Source organism: Barbus barbus, assembly GCF_936440315.1.
Source record: "Barbus barbus genome assembly, chromosome: 43".
In the NCBI taxonomy this organism is placed as follows: domain Eukaryota; kingdom Metazoa; phylum Chordata; class Actinopteri; order Cypriniformes; family Cyprinidae; genus Barbus; species Barbus barbus.
Window position 1 is genome coordinate 21,301,668 of NC_136721.1, and position 21,347 is coordinate 21,323,014.

At 35.2% G+C, this 21,347-nt stretch overlaps 1 protein-coding gene across 1 annotated transcript; it reads right to left on the reverse strand.

The window, feature by feature from the left end:
- Window positions 1-14,760: 14,760 nt before the first annotated feature.
- LOC306862007 (caspase-7-like) lies at window positions 14,761-16,937 on the reverse strand. Its single transcript, XM_079404578.1, has 6 exons — window positions 16,801-16,937; window positions 16,630-16,715; window positions 15,813-15,947; window positions 15,557-15,735; window positions 15,345-15,468; window positions 14,761-15,239 (listed from the first exon to the last, which is right to left on the reverse strand). The coding sequence occupies exons 1-6, from the start codon at window positions 16,827-16,829 to the stop codon at window positions 14,989-14,991; spliced, it is 804 nt and encodes a 267-aa protein (XP_079260704.1). The 5' UTR covers window positions 16,830-16,937; the 3' UTR covers window positions 14,761-14,988.
- Window positions 16,938-21,347: the final 4,410 nt, after the last annotated feature.

The window sequence follows — 21,347 nt, forward strand, 5'->3', positions numbered from 1 at the left end:
GACCCTTATGACTGGTTTTGTGGTCCAGGTTCACATTTGTTCTAATGTAGCCTAATCATAACAGTCGCTTGGGGGCGTTCTATGACCACTGCCATCTTATCTGAGCACAAAACGCTGCTCGGGAGAGTTTCTATATACTAGAAACAATAAGTAGGCCTACATAAAATGATTATGTGTTTATTCTTGTTGCCAGAATTTCAATTTGTTTAAAGATTATGAGCATTACAAAACAAATGAATGATATTCCATTCCACAAAGCTGGGAAGGAGGTAAGCTATGTATGATGACAATATAAAGTCATTATGATTCTTGTTATTAATATTTTCCAAAGTAAGGTGCATGCAAAATAAAAGTACATATGTGATGAAGATGTTTCTGCGATGTAGTAGCCTATACATTAGCATCCAAATTCACTCTCTTCATTTAATTCACTCCTTTCTGATACAGTGCACACAACTGCCTGCACTACATAGAGATTAGTGAATGAGGGAACAAGTGAGCGATTTTGGACACAGCAAATCACTTGCTTCATTTCTGAATGTATCAGCCATTTAAATATATCGTTTGAATTAAAGACTCAATGTCTTAATTCAATGGATTAATGACGAACTCATTAAGATTGCTGTCACTTGCTGCCATCTACTGGTGATTTGGTGTCATATTTAAAATTTTATTGTATTTTTCCCCAACATTTCATATTTGTATGTACAAAAATTGTTTAAAACATTTATCTTACATCATTATTTATACATTTGTATTGTTGCAGTATATTTATGCCACCTCTCAGCTTCACTAAACTACGGTGGCCGAGAGAGCTCAACGGCTGCTATTTCAGAAAACACATGCAAATAGAAAAAACACCAGCAAATCAAGAAAACTTCATCAATTTGACAGCAGGTGCTGCAAATGCTCACAATACAAACAAATAAAGAAACGCGCTGCAAATACTCACAACACAACCAAATAAAGCTTTTTATTTGCAGCGCGTTTCTTTGTTTGGTTGTGTTGCGAGTATTTGCAGTGTGTTTCTTTATTTGGTTGTGTTGTGAGCATTTGCAGTGTGTTTCTTTATTTGGTTGTGTTGTGAGCATTTGCAGCGTGTGTTGTCAAATTTAAGTTGTTTTCTTAATTTGCAGGTGTTTTTTTTTCTATTTGCAGCGCGCGTTGGGCTCTCATGGCCACCGTACTAAACAGATGTGTATTAGATATAAATACATCTAAAGGCCACTTGATGCAGCTCCAGTGTTTCCTCTGCAGTGGAGAGATGGGTTTTGTTGCTTTTGATTGAATTTGAATGGTAACAATCTCAAAATAATTCATACATTATACACTATAGGTGGGTGTAAATTTAGCACTATACCTGCTGTTATGTAACAATCGTGTTGCATTGTAATATATGGAGCTGGCTGAAGTGTGCATAAGCAGACTTGCCCAGTCTGTCAAAATCAAGGGGTTGAGGGACTGTCCACATAAATTTATCTCGTCCATTTTACAAATTGGAACACACTCCAAAATGGCTGTGTTTAGGGAAGTTTGAGGGTGTAAGTCTAAAAGTGAAATAGAGTGCAGCCATAGTCATGTACTTATTGTGATACATTAAGGGAATGATCAAGTGCTCTTGATGTAATGTCTACTATGGTTTTGGAAACCACTACGAACGGCTGTTTCATCAAATAGTGCACTACTATGGGTTTGGGATGATTTCAAACAAAGCCATTGGCTGAGTTGGTCTAACTTTAGGCTTAGTTTGTAGGCTAGTGGTTATTGAAAGCAGGTGGTCATTGTTCTAGGCTGTGGGTGAATTTATATGAACTTGCTGTTTTTTTGTTTTGTTTTGTTTTGAATATTTGCTTTAGAATTGTTTCCCTTTGCATACCATTGCCTGCCAATGAAATTCAGAGAGTTTAGTGCCTATATTCATAGCTTTTTCATAAATAAATCAATAAATCAATAAATAAATAAAAAAAATCTACCTGTATGTAACCGAGAGGGGTGATATTTATTTGCACGGTCTCTGAGATTAGTAGCATTTAAATTAAATCCACAACTGTTCCATGCAAATCATTTCATCAGCATACCATTTTGAATGTGACAAGACAGTTGTCAATAGCTTTTGAAATATTAGGGAAGTGTCCTGTGGTGTGACACTCTGGGCAAAACTCGTAATTGTAAAGAAGGATTATTATTTTGCAGCTTTTTTGAGTTCATTTTAATGATAAGTCATGAATACAGTATATGTAATATTCATAAACTAATTTGTTTCATTCATTTGAACCATTTGAAATGAAACATAGTGAAGGGGTTTAAAAGGAAATGATAAAGAGTCACAGCACTTTAAAAATAGATAAATAAATAAATACTTTATACATTCAAATCGCCTATAGAATAAAAGCACATGGTCTTTTTATTGAAGAACTATGCTTATACGATGTTATATGACTGAACTAATTAAAGTTAATTCTTCTGTTTTCACATGATCGGTTCTATAATATATGACACTAAAACAAAGCATTGCAGGTATATTTGAAGTGGACATCCTCTCATAATATTTGCCTATATTTGCCTCTGCATTCATGGACTAATACATTCAGCGTTGTGGAAACTGCAGTCAGAACTACACTGTTCATTTTACAAAGCAGACTTATCAAAATTCAGGTATTAAACTTTTTTGATTGATGACTAATATTTTGAATAATGTCTAATGTCTGAAATGATCAGATGTTGTTTATTGCAATTATGCTTTTAGTTGTGTTTCAGTTGTCATATTATAATGCTGATCATAGGTACTGATGGAAAAGCCACTAAAATTAAAATATTTTAAGGAATACTGTAGTTTCACTTGCTCACCAATTGATCCTCTGTAGTGAATGGGTGACGTGAAAAGCTTTATGTTTGTAATTCATGACCTCAAATTCATCAAGATGTTTTTAACTTCAAACCATTGCTTTATGCCTCTATCCTCTGTCCATAATATGGCTTTCTTCAGTGAAAAATCATCTAATCTGAAACAGGAGAGAAATATCCACAGATCAAGCACTATTTACAAGCAAAAAAAAAAACCTTATACAAATATGTTGGTGAATTTTGATATGATAGGACAACAGGGAATGAACTTCTTTTTTTTTTTTTTTTGATTATGGAATTGTATTTTGGCGAGAAGTGAACGTTTAAAGTTAAAACGACTTGCTGATGGATTTGTTTCTTACAAACACAGCTTTTCACTTTTCACATTAGTTGATGGACTGGAGTCCATCAGTATATGCATCTGTTGTATTTGATTATATTCTCTCAGCAATACAGCTGTCCTAACTCTATTCACAACATCAATTGAATCTGAACCAATCTCTGAACCAAAAGATTTGATGATGTATTATTTGTGCAGGTTCAAACGCGATGAACATCTCAATGGAAACTAGCACAACTCTGATATGTAACATCACCATTACGCTGGGAAATATATTGCTGCCCTATGATGTTGTATTACATGTCATCCAATTCTTGTTTGGTCTTCCTACACACTCCTACATTGTGTGGATTATTGTCACAGGCAGAGGAACAGGAATTGCATCCGAATTCTTCACTCTGAACATCTCAGTTTGTGAGATTATTTTCTGTCTGCGCTCATTGTCTACTGCAATGCTCAATACATTTCAATGGCTCTGGCTCTGGGACATTGTGATCTTTTTATCTGGATTCATCATCACCGGTCGTTTCTTTCAGTGTCTGATCTGCGTTGAGCGTTACCTGGCCGTGGTTCATCCTGTAACCTTTCTGAAGTTCAAACCGCTCAGATATAGAGTTGCATGCTCCATTTTGATCTGGATAATGATTGCTTTCTACTGTGTGTTTTCTTTGCTTACGCAGGCCTGTTTCATTCAGATTTTTACATACTTGTACATATTACAGTTCTTACTCTTTCTCGCCATAAACCTGTTCTGCTGTTTGGCTGTTCTCAGAGCTCTGAAGCAGTCAAGACCAGGAGAGAGGAGAGAGAAAGAGGAGGAAAACCATGTGAAGAGAAGAGCATTTTATCTCATTCTAATAACTACTGTAACTTTACTAATCACATATGTTCCGAGTTTATTTGTGGCACTGCAACATATACTGCCAATACAGAGAATCCCAGAACTGGATTCATTAAGTTCCACATGTTTCATACTGCCTGGTTTTGTGCAACCTTTAATCTATATCCACAGGTTTGGCAAACTGCCCTTCTGTAGATCTCAGTAGTTGCATTCATACCCTTTCCATTTATTACCATACTATTTTAAAAGCACTGCACAAAAAATGGCTGGTGGGTAACAGATGTCATGTCAAGTCATGTTCATTGTTTGGTCTGTTCAGTAAAAACAAATGTCCCGTGTTCTGATGGCATGTTGTCAATCTTCTCGATTATATAAATAGTATGAAAATGTTTGTGAACAGGTGTGAACAGACATATACAGATAGTAACACGTTATATTTAAATACACCACTAGTCAACATTTGAAGTGGATCAAAACCTTTCATCAAAGTTGTCCTAAAACCTAAAACCAAAATGCGGTGTTGTCTAGGACAACTTTGATTAACTTTTTTGATCCACTTCAAATGTTGACTACTGTATATAACTATTTAATTTACTTATTCTCACTTATGCATCTATTTATTAAGTATATAAAGACCTGTATTGTCCTACTATTTATGTGTAAATAAGAATATATGTATGTTTATTTAACCCAAAACATATAAATAAAAATTTTGCTTAGCTCATACTTTGTTTGTGGTTTTGCACATTAATTTTAATGACAATGCTATATATTATGTTCTTATATTTTCTCAGTTTTAATGTCAAGAAAGACTATATTCACTAAAAACTAAATAATATGTCAAGTGATTAATTTGAAACTAGCAAAAATTTTAATTTTACAAATTAAATTCAATTAAATCTGACATGCAGTGACATACGGCTCCCTGTAGGGTGCATCAAACGGCCACATATGAGACAGTATACAGGCTTTAATAAGGTACTTACTTCAAGTACTTTTCCTTTTGGAATGAGTTGGGCAAAGTGATGATCACTTGAATGTCATTTATCCACAACTAGAGCCAGTCGGGAGCGGAGACGGAACAAGGACTAGAACACATGAATACAGAGACAAGAGATACAATATGATGAAATAATTACCTACCTCAAGTATTTTTACATACAAATATGTGAGCATCTATGAATCAATGGTAAACTAATGATTAAGTATTATCTATGCTAACACTCATAAATCACCATATGTATATTCAAATTTGCACAGAATAATAAAATTGTCATACGGCATATCCAGGGCTGTAGATTCGTGAGAACTGCTCTGCACTGAAGACAGTCGGAAATATCTGTTGAGAGAGTGAGAGAGATATTTGACTATTAATATTTTGGTAACCAATGTTATTAACATATAATTTATCATCTCATTTACTTACAGTAATTAATTTTTAAATGTTCAGATTATGTATGTTTAGACTATAAAAAAAACAAATGCTAAATCTAGGTGTATATGTGAATATTACATAATATAGTAAGTTAATATAATATGCATTATATAAAACAACACTTTAATATATTTCATTACTGAAACCATAATATCAGATGCTGGGTTGAGATAGCGGTTTACAGCATTTTTGTCATTTTTGTGCTAAATTAAAACTATGATAAATTTGTTGTTTTATATTGTAGATTGATATTTTGCTTTCTGTCTGATTCTATTCCTTATTTTTGTTCAGGTGAAATCAAAGACAGTTGTATGATGAACATCTCAAATGAAACTGCCATATCTCCAACAAATGAAGCATGTAACATAACCTATCTGTCCAGACTGTTTAACAATGCACCATATGATCTTGCACTAAATGTCATCAGTATCCTGTTTGGTCTTCCTACACACTCCTACATTCTGTGGATTATTGTCAAAGGGACACAAAGAGGAATTGCATCTGAATTCTTCACTCTAAATGTCTCTGTCTGTGAGATTATGTTATATCTGCGTTCATCCATATCCATGCTTGACAATGTATTTCCAAAGTTTTGGTACATTAAAATGTTTATGACAGGATTTAATTCCACTGCTCGTTTCTTTCAGTGTCTGATCAGTGTTGAGCGTTACCTGGCAGTGGTTCATCCTGTAACCTTTCTGAAGTTCAAACCTCTCAGATACAAAGTTGCATGCTCCACTGTTACCTGGATCATGATCCTTATATGTAATGTGTTTTCACTGGAACTTGCACATCCGTGTAATATACGTCTTTTCAAATGCCTGTACATGGTACACTTCATAATTTTCCTTGCCATAAACCTGTTCTGCTGTCTAGCTGTTCTCAGAGCTCTGAAGAAGCCTGGACCTGGAGAGAGAGGGGGACAGAGAGAAGATGACAATCACATAAAGAGAAGAGCATTTCTAATCATTCTAATAATTACTGTGACTTTAGTAATCACTTATGTCCCCAGTGCAATCACAGGATTGCGATATATGCTATCAATACCTGCTAACCGTGAACTAGAATCACTGAGTCTTACGTGTTTCCTTCTGCCTGGTTTTGTGCAACCTCTTCTCTTCATTCACAGGGCTGGCAAACTGCCCTTCTGTAGGTCTCCATAGCTGCTGTAACCCTATTGAAAAACAATTGCCCTATGCTCTGATTTTCATAAAGCTGCCATGAAGATTTCAATCTTCTCTGTATGATATTCATCAATACATCTTATGAAAATGTTTAGCTAAATGTTCACTAAGTGTGTAAATATTTCACTGTTTGTATGTTGTTCTTTTAAATGTTATTGTGAGAGCCATTACATCATATTTATAAATAAAAGTTACTCTATAAGCTGCAACATTACTAATGTTATTCAATGGGACACTGCCAAATTAAGCAGATTTTCATTTTTATTAATTTTATGCATTTACTTCTGTAGAGCATTACTTTGTCCACAAAAATTCTGTATTGCTGTTCTATGTAAAGCATTCCTGTAGCTCAAATAATAAAGCAGGGTGCTAGCAATGCCAAATTTGCATAGAATAATAAAACTGATTTACAACATATCCAGTACAGCAGATTCTGAGTGAGATCTATACTGATCGCCGATGCACTGAAGACAGCCAGAACTTTCTGTTGAGGGAGTGGAGAGATTTGACTATTAATATTTTGGTAACCAATTATTTTATTAGCATATCATTTATTATCATAACATTTACTTACAAAATATTTGTAATAATTGTTAATGGTCAGATTACATATATTTAGGCTAAAAAATAAAAAGCTAAATCTAGAGTGAATATTGCATAATATGGTAATATAATATAATATACATTATATAAAACAAACTTGTAATAGATTTAATTACTGAAACCATAATATCAGATGCTGGGTTGAAATAGTCAGTTTTGTGCTAAATTAAAACTATGATAAATTTGTTGTTTTATATTGTAGATTGATATTTTGCTTTCTGTCTGATTCTATTCCTTATTTTTGTTCAGGTGAAATCAAAGAGAGTTGTATGATGAACATCTCAAATGAAACTGCCATATCTCCAACAAATGAAGAATGTAACTTAACCTATCTGTCCAGACTGTTTAACAATGCACCATATGATCTTGCACTACATGTCATCAGTATCCTGTTTGGTCTTCCTACACACTCCTACATTCTGTGGATTATTGTCAAAGGGACACAAAGAGGAATTGCATCTGAATTCTTCAATCTGAACATCTCTATCTGTGAGATTATGTTATATCTGCGTTCATGCTTAACTCTGCTTGCCATTGTATTTCCAAGGCTTTGGTACGTTAGAATGTTTTTGTCAGGATTTATTGCCACTGCCCGTTTCTTTCAGTGTCTGATCTGTGTTGAGCGTTACCTGGCAGTGGTTCATCCTGTATCCTTTCTGAAGTTCAAACCTCTCAGATACAAAGTTGCATGCTCCACTGTTACCTGGATCATGATCGTTTTATGTAATGTGTTTTCACTGGAACTTGTAAATATGTGTAATATACGTCTTCTTAAATGCCTGTACCTGGTACACTTCATAATCTTCCTCGCCATAAACCTGTTCTGCTGTCTAGCTGTTCTCAGAGCTCTGAAGAAGCCTGGACCCGGAGACAGAGGAAGACAGAGAAATTATGAAAATCACATAAAGAGAAGAGCATTTTACCTCATTCTAATAACTACTGTGACTTTAGTAATCACTTATGTCCCCAGTGCAATCACAGCATTACAATATATGCTATCAATGCCTGCTAGCCGTGTGCTAGAATCACTGAGTCTTACGTGTTTCTTTCTGCCTGGTTTTGTGCAACCTCTTCTCTTCATTCACAGGGCTGGCAAACTGCCCTTCTGTAGGTCTCCATAGCTGCTGTAACCTTTTTCATTAATAACTAAATTTTTGGAGAATTAAAGAATGTTCATTGTTTGTGTACTCCAATAAAACATATTGCCCTGTGCTCTGATCTTCATAAAGCTGTCATGAAGATGTCAGTCTTCTCAGTATGATATTCATCAGTACATCTTTTGAAAATGTGTACTTGTATGTTGTTCTTTTAAATGTTATTGATAGTCATCACATCATATTTATAACTAAAAGTTACTCTATTAACTAAAACATTACTGACATCATTCAATAGTATGTTGCAAAATTAAGCATAATTTTATACCATTATTTGAGTTGAACATTACTTTGTCCACAAAAATTCTGTATTGGTGTTCTATGTAAAGCATTCCTGTAGCTCAAATAGTAAAGCATGGTGCTAGCAATGCCAAATTTGCATAGAATAATAAAACTGACATACAACATATGCAGCGCTGTAGATCCTGAGTGAAAACTGCACTGAAGACAGACGGACATTTCTGTTGAGAGAGTGGATAAATTTGACTTAATAATATTCCGGTAACCAATTATTATTATTTCAAAATTGTTTTGTATTTTTAGAATCACAACATTTACAAACAAAATATGATTTGATAAAATTGTGAGATCTATAGTCAGATCTTGAGAATGCTAAATCTGCTAGAGTTGTACATGTTAGTATTATACAATAAAATTTACATTATATACACGTGGCATTATTTGAATAATACTTTAATATATTTTGATTAATGAAACCTTATTATCTAATGATGGGTCAAGACAGCTGTTTTAAACATTCATTTTTGTAATTTTGTATTCTAGATTTATTGTGTATACTATGAAAGCCCATTACTGCCACAGAATAAAAAAATGAAAAAGGTAACTGCGACTCTATCTCACAATTCTGAGTTATAAACTCTTACTTGCAAGTTAATGTCTTGCAATTCTGACTTTTTTCTGATTTCTAAGTTTATATCTCACAATTCTGAAAAAAAAGTCAGAGAGATAAAAGTCACAGTTATATTGTATATTTTTTATTCTGTGGCAAAAACTGGCTTACATTATTTCCTGCAGATTAAAGTCGTATTTCTTTTTTGTTCAGGTGAATGCAAAGACATTAATATGATGAACATCTCGAATAGAACTGCCACACTTTCAACAAATGATGCATGTAACAAAACCGATTTGTCCAGATATTATAACAATGCACAATATGATATTGTTCTACATACCATCAGTATCCTGTTTGGTCTTCCTACACACTCTTATATTCTGTGGATTATTGTCAAAGGGACAGGAAGAGGAATCGCATCTGAATTATTCAATCTGAACATCTCTATCTGTGAGATTATGTCATGTCTGCGTTCATTCAATTCTGTGCTTGGCAATGTATTTCCAAAGCTCTGGAGCGTTATGATGTTTTTGTCTGGATTTGTCATCACTGGTCGTCCTCTGTTTCAGTGTCTGATGTGTGTTGAGCGTTACCTGGCGGTGGTTCATCCTGTAACCTTTCTGAAGTTCAAACATCTCAGATACAAAGTTGCATGCTCCATTGTTACCTGGATAATGATTATTGCATGTTGTGTGTTTACTCTGCAACTTGTAAGCCCGTGTTTTATGCGCCTTTTTACATGCCTGTACCTGGTACACTTCATAATCTTCCTCACCATAAACCTGCTCTGCTGTCTAGCTGTTCTCAGAGCTCTGAAGAAGCCCGGACCTGGAGAGAGAAGGAGAGAGAGAGATGAAGAAAATCACATAAAGAGAAAAGCGTTCTACCTCATTCTAATAAATACTGTGACTTTAGTAATCACTTATGTTCCCAGTGCAATCACAGCATTACACTATATTCTATCAATTCCTGCTAGCCGTGTGCTAGAATCACTGAGTCTTACAAGTTTCTTTCTGCCTGGTTTTGTGCAACCTCTTCTCTTCTTTCACAGGGCTGGCAAACTGCCTTTCTGTAGGTCCCCATAGCCGTTGTAACCCTTTTCATTAATAACTAAATTTTTGAAGAATTAAAGAATTACATAACATGTTCATTGTTTGTGTACTCCAATGTGCTCTGATTTTCAGAAAGCTGTTATGAAGATGTCAATGTTCTCTGTATGATATTCATTAATACATCTTATGAAAATGTGTTGGTGTGTAATTGTATATGTTGTTCATATAAACACTATTGTAAGAGCCATCACATCATATTTATAAATACAGGTTACTCTATAATCTGAAATATTACTGATGTTATTAAATTTGCAAAATTAAGAGTTTAATCTTAAATCAGTACCCCTGCTGAATATTACATTGTCCACAAAAATTATGTATTGCTGTCTTATGTAAAGCATTAGCTCATACAGTAAAGCATGGTGCTAGCAATTCCAAATTTGCATAGAATAATAAAACTGACATACAACTTATGCAGCGCTGTAGATCCTGAGTGAGAACTGCACTGATCGCAAATGCACTGAAGACAGACGGAAATTTCTGTTGAGAGTGGAGAGATTTGACTATTAATATTGGGGTAACCAATTATCTTTCTCCAATATTTGTTTTAGAATCACAACATTTACAAATAAAAAATATGATTTGATAATATCGTGAGATCTATAGTCAATTACATATCTTAAAATGTGATTATATGCTGAATTTGATAGAAGTGTATGTGTGTATACAATATAATACAGTATACAATATATATAACATTATTAGACTAATATTTAAGCAGTATATTCTAATTAATGAAACCTTAATATCAGATTCTGAGTTAAGATAGGTGTTTACAACATTTTTTCATTAAATTAAAAGTTTGATTAATAATTTGTTTTACGTTGTAGATTTATATTTAGTTTTCTGCAGATTAAAGGCTGATCCTATTCCTTATTTTCGTTCAGGTGAATGTAAAGACATTTGTATGATGAACATCTCAAATGAAACTGCTGCACATCCAACAAATGAAGCATGTAACATAATCAATTTGTCCAGATACTATAATGCACCATATGATCTTGCACTACATGTCATCAGTATCTTGTTTGGTCTTCCTACACACTCCTACATTCTGTGGATTATTGTCAAAGGGACAGGAAGAGGAATTGCATCTGAATTCTTCACTCTAAATATCTCTATCTGTGAGATTATGTTATGTCTGCGTTCATTCAATTCTGTGCTTGGCAATGTATTTCCAAAGCTCTGGAGCGTTATGATGTTTTTGTCTGGATTCATCACCACTGCTCGTTTCTTTCAGTGTCTGATGTGTGTTGAGCGTTACCTGGCAGTGGTTCATCCTGTAACCTTTCTGAAGTACAAACATCTCAGATACAAAGTTGCATGCTCCATTGTTACCTGGATAATGATTATTGCATGTTGTGTGTTTTCTCTGCAATTTGTAAACCCGTGTTTTATGCGCGTTTTCAAATGCCTGTACATGGTACACTTCATAATCTTCCTCGCCATAAACCTGCTCTGCTGTCTAGCTGTTCTCAGAGCTCTGAAGAAGCCTGGACCTGGAGACATAAGACACAGAGATAAAGAAAACCACCTTAAAAGGAAAGCATTTTATCTCATTCTAATAAATACTGTGACTTTAGTAATCACTTATGTCCCCAGTTCAATCACAGCATTACAATATATGCTATCAATACCTGCTAGCCGTGTGCTAGAATCACTGAGTCTTACATGTTTCTTTCTGCCTGGTTTTGTGCAACCTCTTCTCTTCATTCACAGGGCTGGCAAACTGCCCTTCTGTAGGTCTCCATAGCTGATCTAACCCTTTTCATTAATAACTCAATTTTTGAGGAATTACAGAATTACATAACATGTTCATTGATTGTGTACTCCAATAAAAATTTTCATAAAACCACCATGACAGTCTTCTCTGTATGATATTAATCTATACACCTTATGAAAATGTGTTGGTCTGTAAATGTGTCATAGTTTGTTTAGGATATTTTTAAATGCATGAGCCATTGCATAAATAAAAGTTAAGGCCCATTCACACCAAAAACAGTAACTATAACGATAGTGATTGACACCACAGTTCATTTGTAAAAATCTTTAATGCTAGATTACTTAGCAAACACTGAGTGCAATGGGGTCTGTGGAAAATTTAAAATGGGAAGAAAAAAAAATAGAGTTAACATTTACATTCTGCTTTCAAAAGGACACCGATTATTTACAATTCTAGACTAACATGGATTCTGCATTTGAAACATTTGAAAACCACTGCTTTAATATGCAAAGAATGCATGAATAATGGAAGAAATTAATATTTTGTTGAAATCACCACTGATTCGTCAAACCTGCATGCTTGCAGTCTTCTTAAGTAGCGAATATGCTTCAGGGAAATGCATCTGAGTAACAGGAGGCTATACATTTTAATTAGCAAATGTAATGGAGAAAAAGTGAAAGTTGACAGAAATATAAAATCAAGTAAAGTACAGATACTACTCCCAAAAAATACTTAAGTAGCCTACTGTAACGTTACATCATCATCATCCTTGTAGGTATGATTTTACTCTTTAATAACAGGCAAAGAAACTCAAAGAAAATTATAAATAAACAAAGTTGGAGAGAAAATAAATGCATAACACTTTTGCTCTTCTCATTTAAATCAAATAGAAATGCACGGGACTGATAAATTAATTTTGAAAAGTTTGTTTTTCTCAATAAAAACAATTACCTGGTGCTTCATTTGTTTTCCATTCCAGGTGGACGTATGAAAATGTATCGGTGTGACTCTGTCAAAAAATAAAATAAATAAAATAAAACTGAAAAGCACTGGAAAGATCCAATGGGACAAATCACTACTCGTATTTGTTTGACGTGAGACGCTTTTCAATTTGTCTAAAGCTCTGAACACATCCCAACACAACAGATTATTACAAATCTAATCTAAGGATTTGTTTTCATCAGTTATCAGTCTTCTTCTCGTGAAGACTAATCCAAGCTCCGGAGAACTGAAGACGCGCCAGCGGTGAGCCGTGAGACCTGAGCGGCGGGTGAGAAGTGTTTGTGCCCCCCAATAGGTTCCGAGACCAACATTTCAAATTATGTACATGTTTTGAGTTTAAGTCATGCGAATATTTCATTTTAGCAACAGCTGTTTGTCGAAACGGTTAACGAGTGAAAGATTCGCGCGCAATAAATAAATCAATCAATCAATTAGAGCGCAAGAAATTAGATGTTTAAAGGATCAGGAACTATGCGATCTTAATAAAACAGTCCTTTACATTCACGGGGAAAAGGTTACTTTTTTCGATCTTTGATCAACTGCTATAACAATTGTTTTTGTTTTTACGCATATAGAGTTAGTGAAGATGAACACCTCCTGCTGTGAGATCGCCCCACAGATGGATCAAATTATTTTGATGAATTCAATAACACTGCACTGGACATTTATTTTCACGAATACTCAATATATGCCATAAGCGTCCTGTTGGGTTTTCCTAACTTCTGTGTGCTATGGCTTAGTAAGAGGAACAGGGAATTTCTTCAGTCTGAACATCTCCATCTCTGAGATGATCCTCTGTCTGCACTCTCTCATTTGTCTTCTCAAGCATATATTTGAAATTCCCTCCATAGTGTGGTCTGTTTCAGTGTCTGATCTGTGTTGAGCGTTACCTGACAGTTGTTCGTCCTGTAACCTTTCTGAAACCCAAACCACTCAGGTATGGAGTGATCTGCACTGTTATTGCCTGGGTGGCATCTTTTGGTGCCTTTGTGGTTCATTTTATAATTTGGTGGTTTGTCTTGATGGAGTTTCACTTGTATTACATGCTGGCACAGCAGATCCTCTTTCTCTCCGTCCAGTTGTTTTGTCTTGTGACTGTTCTCAGAGCTCTGAAGCAGTCAGGACCAGGAGAGAGAGGAGGAAAACCACATGAAGAGAAGAGTGTTTTATGCCATTCTAATAACTACTGTGACCACGGTTGTAGTGTATACTCCTTATATTATTGCATGGATCCTTAAGCCTTTTTTTACACAAAATAGTGGCATGAACTTTTTAAATGCTTATGCTTGTTATTCTGTATCTGGCATGGTGTTGCCTTTTCTCTTTCTCCCCCGGGAAACTACCTTTCATCAAGTGTACATAATTTGACTTTATTTGAGCCCTGTAGTTGATAGTTGTCTTCCACTTTGCAACTAAAAGATATATGAGTGTTTCTTTAATACAGACACTGTTATGTGTCAGAGCTCGATTTTGTTTAAAGCTAGTAAAACTTAACATAAAACTTTATTTTTACCATGCTTTCATAATTAACTGCCTTTTATGCATAGATTTTGAACTGTATATAATTATTTTAAAACTATGATATTAATAATCTAAACAAAGGGTGAAATGAATATTGACAGATTTAGATGACTGCAAGACTTACCTATTGTTAATAATCTTATCTTTTGCGTTGAACATTTTATTAGAAATAAAAAGAGAAAATAATCAAATGGATGAAGTACCTGAAGGATTTAATTAACTGCATGATCTTAGACAGTTTTGCCATATTGATCAGACAATTTTGTACATCAGATAAACCAATGTATTTTACAGAACACTGAATGAAAAGTATTTGCATATAAGAGCTAATACATTTCTGCCTCGCAAACCTTATCACTGACTTGCTGCCAGTCATTTAAAAATACAATTTCTTTTTCTTCTCTGGCACATGAAGGTAAAACTCCTTGGTCAGTCTGGAGGCAAAGCACGGCATTTGTCTCTTTCTATGTGTATCCGGGTCTGTGGTGTAGGACTGGAAGTGATTGGCCACACGATGGTTTACTCTTGTCAGAATCTGAATAATCTCTAGATGACAGTCCTTCAACATCTCGCAAAGTTCATGGATAAATACAGAGCCCTTTTCTGGATTTCTCCAAGAGTAGTACCCTGTTGAGAAATAAATATGTTTTTAAATACACGAGTGCACATGGAGAGAGTATAAAAAAATCAGTAAATCCACCTATGCTGCATCTATGTCAGTGCAATGCAAACCTTCCACTGTAGAATAACAGCAGAGGAAATCTGCCTCGGGAACGTCAGATATTCCAAAAAATTCCCCCGGTGCTTCTACACTGTCTGCCTCAACACCAGGGTCATATTCCAGCCCCCTGCAGGCCTGAATATGTAATCAAAACAACCACAAATAGTCAAACAATAGACAAAATTTTATGAAATGCTCTATGTGTTTTGCACATGACAGCTACCTGTAGGAAGAAGAGTTTTGGCTTGTCCTGCAGACTAGGGCAGAGGTCAGAGGTCATGAGAGAGGTCAGGGATTTGACAGCCAGCCAGCGCTCATCTGATCCAAGGATTGTTCCTTCCTCTCCATGGCTCATCAGTACACACACAAAGCAGGAATTGTCTGTGTGGTTCTCCTTAGATACTGAGGCACAAAACCATGTTTATAAATTCATACGGACACAATAACACGTCCAGAATACTGGAAATGACATCAAATACCTTTCCTCAGTGCACCAATCATTTCATTTGCTGACAGGTTCTTCTCCACCTGTACATGAAAACCCAGGGACTTGAACGTGTTCGACAGGTTGTTTTCATCTACAGAACAGCCCTTTCTACGCAAATGCGGTGAGCCTGGAACAAAAATATGCAACTAGGGAATGGATATGTAAGGAATTCTGGATTTGGTTCCAATTCCACTTAACAATTGATGGTCCAATAGAACTACTGAGGAAGTTGAAAATACTGAAAAGAATGACTTTCAGTTCAATGAATGATTCAAATGTTAATTAAATGACTGACAGAATCAGTGAGTGCACGATTCATTAGACTGATTCAAACCCAATAACTGAGACTGATTTGAAGTTTTTTTTTCTTTTGCCTAAAAAAACAATAATTTAACCATTTTGACTCATCGCTACTCATTTATTTCATAAGTAACCATGTTAAAGTGGATATAACGCTACAGTCATTCATTATCACAAAATAAACCCCGGAATGATCAGGAAAATGCTAGGTTATTTTACAGGAACAGATACTTGGAGGAATACCACAAAACAAGACTTACATGATAAAAATCACATGAATAAGAAGAACTCAAGACTGTAAGCAGATGTGGTATAAGAACTCAAAACAGAAAAGCCGGGAGTCAGCAAGAATCAAGGTTAAAGGCAAGTGTTAAAAAGTTAATACTTAGCTAAGTTAAAATTCACAATAGATTTACAGTAGTATTAGGTTCAATATTAGAGGGTAGATATGCATCAAAGAACAGTTCCAAATACAGGTCAGAGAGAACTTCAACCTGGCTAATACTCACGGAAGTGCTCATTACTGATGATTAGACATTTGCCTATGTTTTTATGCTTCTTATAAGGCTCAAAGGCACAGGGCATCTTGACAGCACTGTGAACACAACATGACAGTTAAATCACCTTAACAGAAGTTGAGAAATTTATTTAAACATGCTTGACATCAGCAGGAGTCTTACCTGTGATCTTCAGAATGTTGTGAACTCATGCTGACACTTGATTCGCACCACAGTGGCTTGCGCAAGAAAGTCAAGCTTCTTACAATCTCATTTCTCTCATTCTAAATTTCCCTCTCCTTTTGCTTTCATTTTACTGTGAAGGATTTCAAAGTCCGCTACCTCACAGAGGCGTTACTACCGGCAGAGCCAAGTAGGGCTCGCCGCAGTCCACAACATCCAGGGGGAGTGGTTGGATCCACATCTAGGGGGTGGAGATTGGTAGGTTTAGGGGTTGAGATGGGTGGGTTTAGGGATCAGGGGGTGGAGATAGGTAGGTTTAGGTATATGTAAGGTGAGAGGAGTTGGATCTGGATCCAACCATGCCCCCTGGATCTTGTAGGCTGCAGCGAGACGCTTCTCTCGGCAGAGCAGGCGGAGCAGGATCCCTGACTTTATATGGTTTTAACATTCGTATTCAATCTGATATTAAATGACATGAAAAAGTGCATAAACTATAATGCAATTCAGTAGGCCTATATTTAATTGTTTTCACCCTATGTGTCTCATTTATGGTGGCACCACGTTATTGTTATAATTTTTCCATATTCAAATTTCGCTTAACAAAAAGGCGGGTTTTATCCACCTCCTTTTTCTCCTTATATGGCGCTGTGAGGAAACCAACTACTCGTGAGTCGTGTCGCAATTTGAACTGAAGAGCAGAGACCAGAGAGCAAACAATTTCTGTGAGTCGTCAGTTAAATTTAGTCATGTTCCTCAAATAATTGCTGTTTTATGGCCTCAGGAGCCTGGAAATAGCGAGAATTAAACTGGTAGGCTACTTTTTGGATCTTGGTAGCAGTGACGTAACTAATAAGCTTTGTGGCTCTGGAACGTGAATACAGCCCTAAATACAGCCCTGTTTGATTAAATGTCTAAAGTTTTACAATCTCACTTCATCAGCTGCTTTATATTTATAGCTGATCAATCCCCTCAATTATCTACAGTGGCCTACAGTTAATCTAAAACATACCGAAATATAAAAATGACTAATTTCAAATAATGCATCAAACTGTTTACATTTTCTAAATTAAATGTAAATTGTCTGTGACTGAAATGTCACTACAGATCTTTTAAAGATCATGGGTTATTACAATTAGGCTACTAGCAATGCTTCATTATTAAGCTATACAGCTGTAGGCCTATATTTAGGAGACAATCTTATGACTATCAACTATAAACATTTTTGAAATCATATTCACACACTGTACAATTTCAAAAAGCTTTACTGTGATGTTCTAAACCTTACATCAAAACAGAATACTGCTGTATACTTCCCTCTGCTGGGAATTTGCAGTAACCACTCCAAAGGCCACTCTTCTGATGAAAGAAAGAATGATAAACAAATTATGCAGATATATATTGATACATTGATCATATAGTCACTTTCATGTCTTTTATATTTATCTCAACATACTTGTAAGCACACAAAATAGATTGTAGTGTTGTATGATTTTAATCTTGAAATCATGTTTTCCTAATTCATTCAAAATACAACTTGCTGTAGAAAAACCAAACGCTCTGTAATTACTGTACTGCATTAAAAAAAAATTATATATATATATATACACATTCATACTACACTTGACTGTACAGGTGTAATCTGTATAAAGAGTTTCATGTCATTACATGTGACATTGCAGTTAAGTGCTCGTTCTCTATGTGCTGTCAAAAAGATTTGCGACTCGTAATCCAATCACATTTATTGTTCTGTACTAAGCCTTGCTTGTGGTTACAAGAGTGGTCTGCATATGCTGTTGTAATGCAGACAGCAACAGATTACTGTTTATTAGTGCACTTAAGGTTACATCTTGGGGGGGGGGGGGGTCTTATAGCAATGAGGGTGCACTCTTTTGTTCCAGCCATATGTGCTGGTTTTTAAGTCCCAATGGTCATCTAGGGGCTGTTGATTAGTTTTCTGGCAGTGAATGTAACTCTGACTAGCATTGTCATTTCAGTGCATGTTAATCGTATTAAAGTTCCATATGGAGATGCATATCCTGAACTCATGAGTAACCCGAATTAATTGCATTTTTCTGTTTAGGTTACTGCATCATTTACGTAGGGTGTCAACTTAACAAACACATCAGCAAACATCACTAAATAGCGATAAAGCATGGAAAAATGTATTTTTTTGCATTATATAGATAATATAAATTTTTCAGACATATCTTTATGTTTGTCTTGTAGTGCATAAATGTTGACAAAAACTCCAATGTAAACATTACACAGCCAGACTCAATGACAAAGCATGATGCAACAAGCTACAATCCCGTTTTCTCAAACCTGCCTAACATAAAGATCCAATTTGCTGAGCCACTTAAATGCCCACATCCAGTATAGCAAGTAACCAATCAGATACTTGACCATTTTATCCACTTAAATCAGCACACATCAGGATTACATCATCCACCAGTTCACACTTTGTATTTGGGGAACCGAAGATGATGTGACATTGCATTTTGTTGAAAAACTACTACTGTATTTTGGGCTTTTGCCACTTTCATCAACTGTACTGCTAAAAAAAAAATGACAGGAATCAATGGTGAGATGGGTGGTGATGGGATCAAGGAATGATTTGAACTCGGGTCACGTGCGGTCGTATACACAGTCCACAAGATCACGGTTTTAAATTTGAAATGTACTCAAACTGTTCTAACATTATTTAGGCTTTAGAGCTGAAAGCTATGTTGTAAAGATCAGAACACTGTAGATAAACACAGCTCATTAGTATCTCACATGTAGCACTGGATATCAATGGGAACCCAGTGGTTTGGATACAAGGATAGCCATACGGTACAAGAACCAATAAAGCAAATCTTAGAGTATGGAGTCAAAGTAATCATTCTGGCAAAAATTAACGTTTTGTTATCAGCTCACCTCATGTCCTTCCAAACTTGTAAGACTTGCTTTTTTCTGTGGAATATGAGAAGTTTAGCAGACTGTCCGAGCTCCTTTCTTCCATATTTAAGAAGAAGAGGCTGTCAAGCTCCAAAAAAGACTAAACAACAATATTTTATAAAATATTATTACAAAATGTGTTCTTTTGTACAAGTTTTAAGATATCGTAAGTGTAGAGTATATTAAGAGTCAGAGTTGAGATGCTAAATCAATAAATGTGTTTGCATTGGCACCGTTTAACTTTATGGATTTATCTCGTAGAACAGAGATGATGTTGTAAGCTTGTAAAGCTACATTTAGGCTTTGTAAATGACAGCTTTAAGACATGCTAGATGTATGTGAATGAATGTGAGAAACTTCTGTCCATATCTCAAGGCCAGAAGTGACACACTGTCACAAGTGCGAAAGTCAGCATTCGTTCAAATGTGCGCAAACATTTACAGACAGGACACTCCATGCTATTCCTGGATCAGAGAACAAAACAGCGTGACAATTTCCTCTGATAAACAAAATGTATGATGAGTCAGAAATACATGAAATGGGAGTGCATTTTGTAATCGGTAGATCTTGTGGGAGGAACCTTACAAAAACTTGTGCAGACACAATCATACACATTACATGAAAATAAGGATTTTTTTTTTTTTTTTAAGCAGTTTTTTCATTTAGTAGGCATTACATTAGGGTCGTTATTTTTATATTGCGAAAATGATTAACTGTGCATTATGTTTACATATTTAATGATTGCTTTATTTTAAATGGCTGCATTGAATTTTTCAAAACTAATACTTATCATAAGAAGCTTAGTGAATTTGTTTCAAAACATTAAAAAAAAATTCTCAACACACACCAATAACATCTTACATCACAGTGACTAGCAGTAACACAGCAGGAGTAACAACTGAAGAATGAACCCAAACAACACTGTGCTAATCTCTGGGCTTTCTGTGTCTTTGTGTCTTTGTGTCTTTGTGTCTTTGTGTGTGTGTGTGTGTGTGTGTGTGTATAAATTCTCCAGAATATTTTTAGAATATACAGCATGATTCAGAGGCTGCATAGTTCATAAAAAACAGGTAATTGTTGGTTTAGTAAGTATAAAGAAATGCAGCCTTGAATGACTAATACCAATGGAGTGTGTGATTGCTGAACTCAGCAGGATAAACGATCTCACCAGCTCATTATACACTGTTGGAAAAAATCAGCAGGGAATCACTTAGGAAAGGTTTTTTGATTGTCTTGATATGTGAAAGAAAATATCCAGCTGGGTGTAGTGTTTTCTAACAAAACAAATTCTGAATTACCAACATTACATTACGGTGGTTAGTGTAGTATGCTATTCTAACACAAAACCTTACCTGACCCTTCACTGTCTAATGTCCACCTGTTTATATTGCCTCTAGAAAGAGTTCCTAAAAGATTTAGAAAAGAGCAAAGGCAGTTATAAATCATTAAGTGTAATAATATAAGGAGCAAAACAATGCCAAATTATAGGTGTGAAATATTTAGGCTTAGTTTATAATATCATTTTAGGAATAAAAATCTCATACATGAATCAGCTAACTTATACATTCAGAAACTGATTGTAAATTGCACAATAAATTACAAAGAAACAA

What these genes read in the sequence shown, in the direction of transcription:
- LOC306862007 (XM_079404578.1), bottom strand. Translation starts at nt 16,829, where the DNA reads ATGAGTTCACAACATTCTGAAGATCACAG. An exon ending in CATCAGTAATGAGCACTTCC is followed by an intron (nt 15,948 to 16,629) that starts GTGAGTATTAGC and finishes TTTTTGTTCCAG; the next exon opens with GCTCACCGCATTTGCGTAGA. An exon ending in CAAAACTCTTCTTCCTACAG is followed by an intron (nt 15,469 to 15,556) that starts GTAGCTGTCATG and finishes TTACATATTCAG; the next exon opens with GCCTGCAGGGGGCTGGAATA.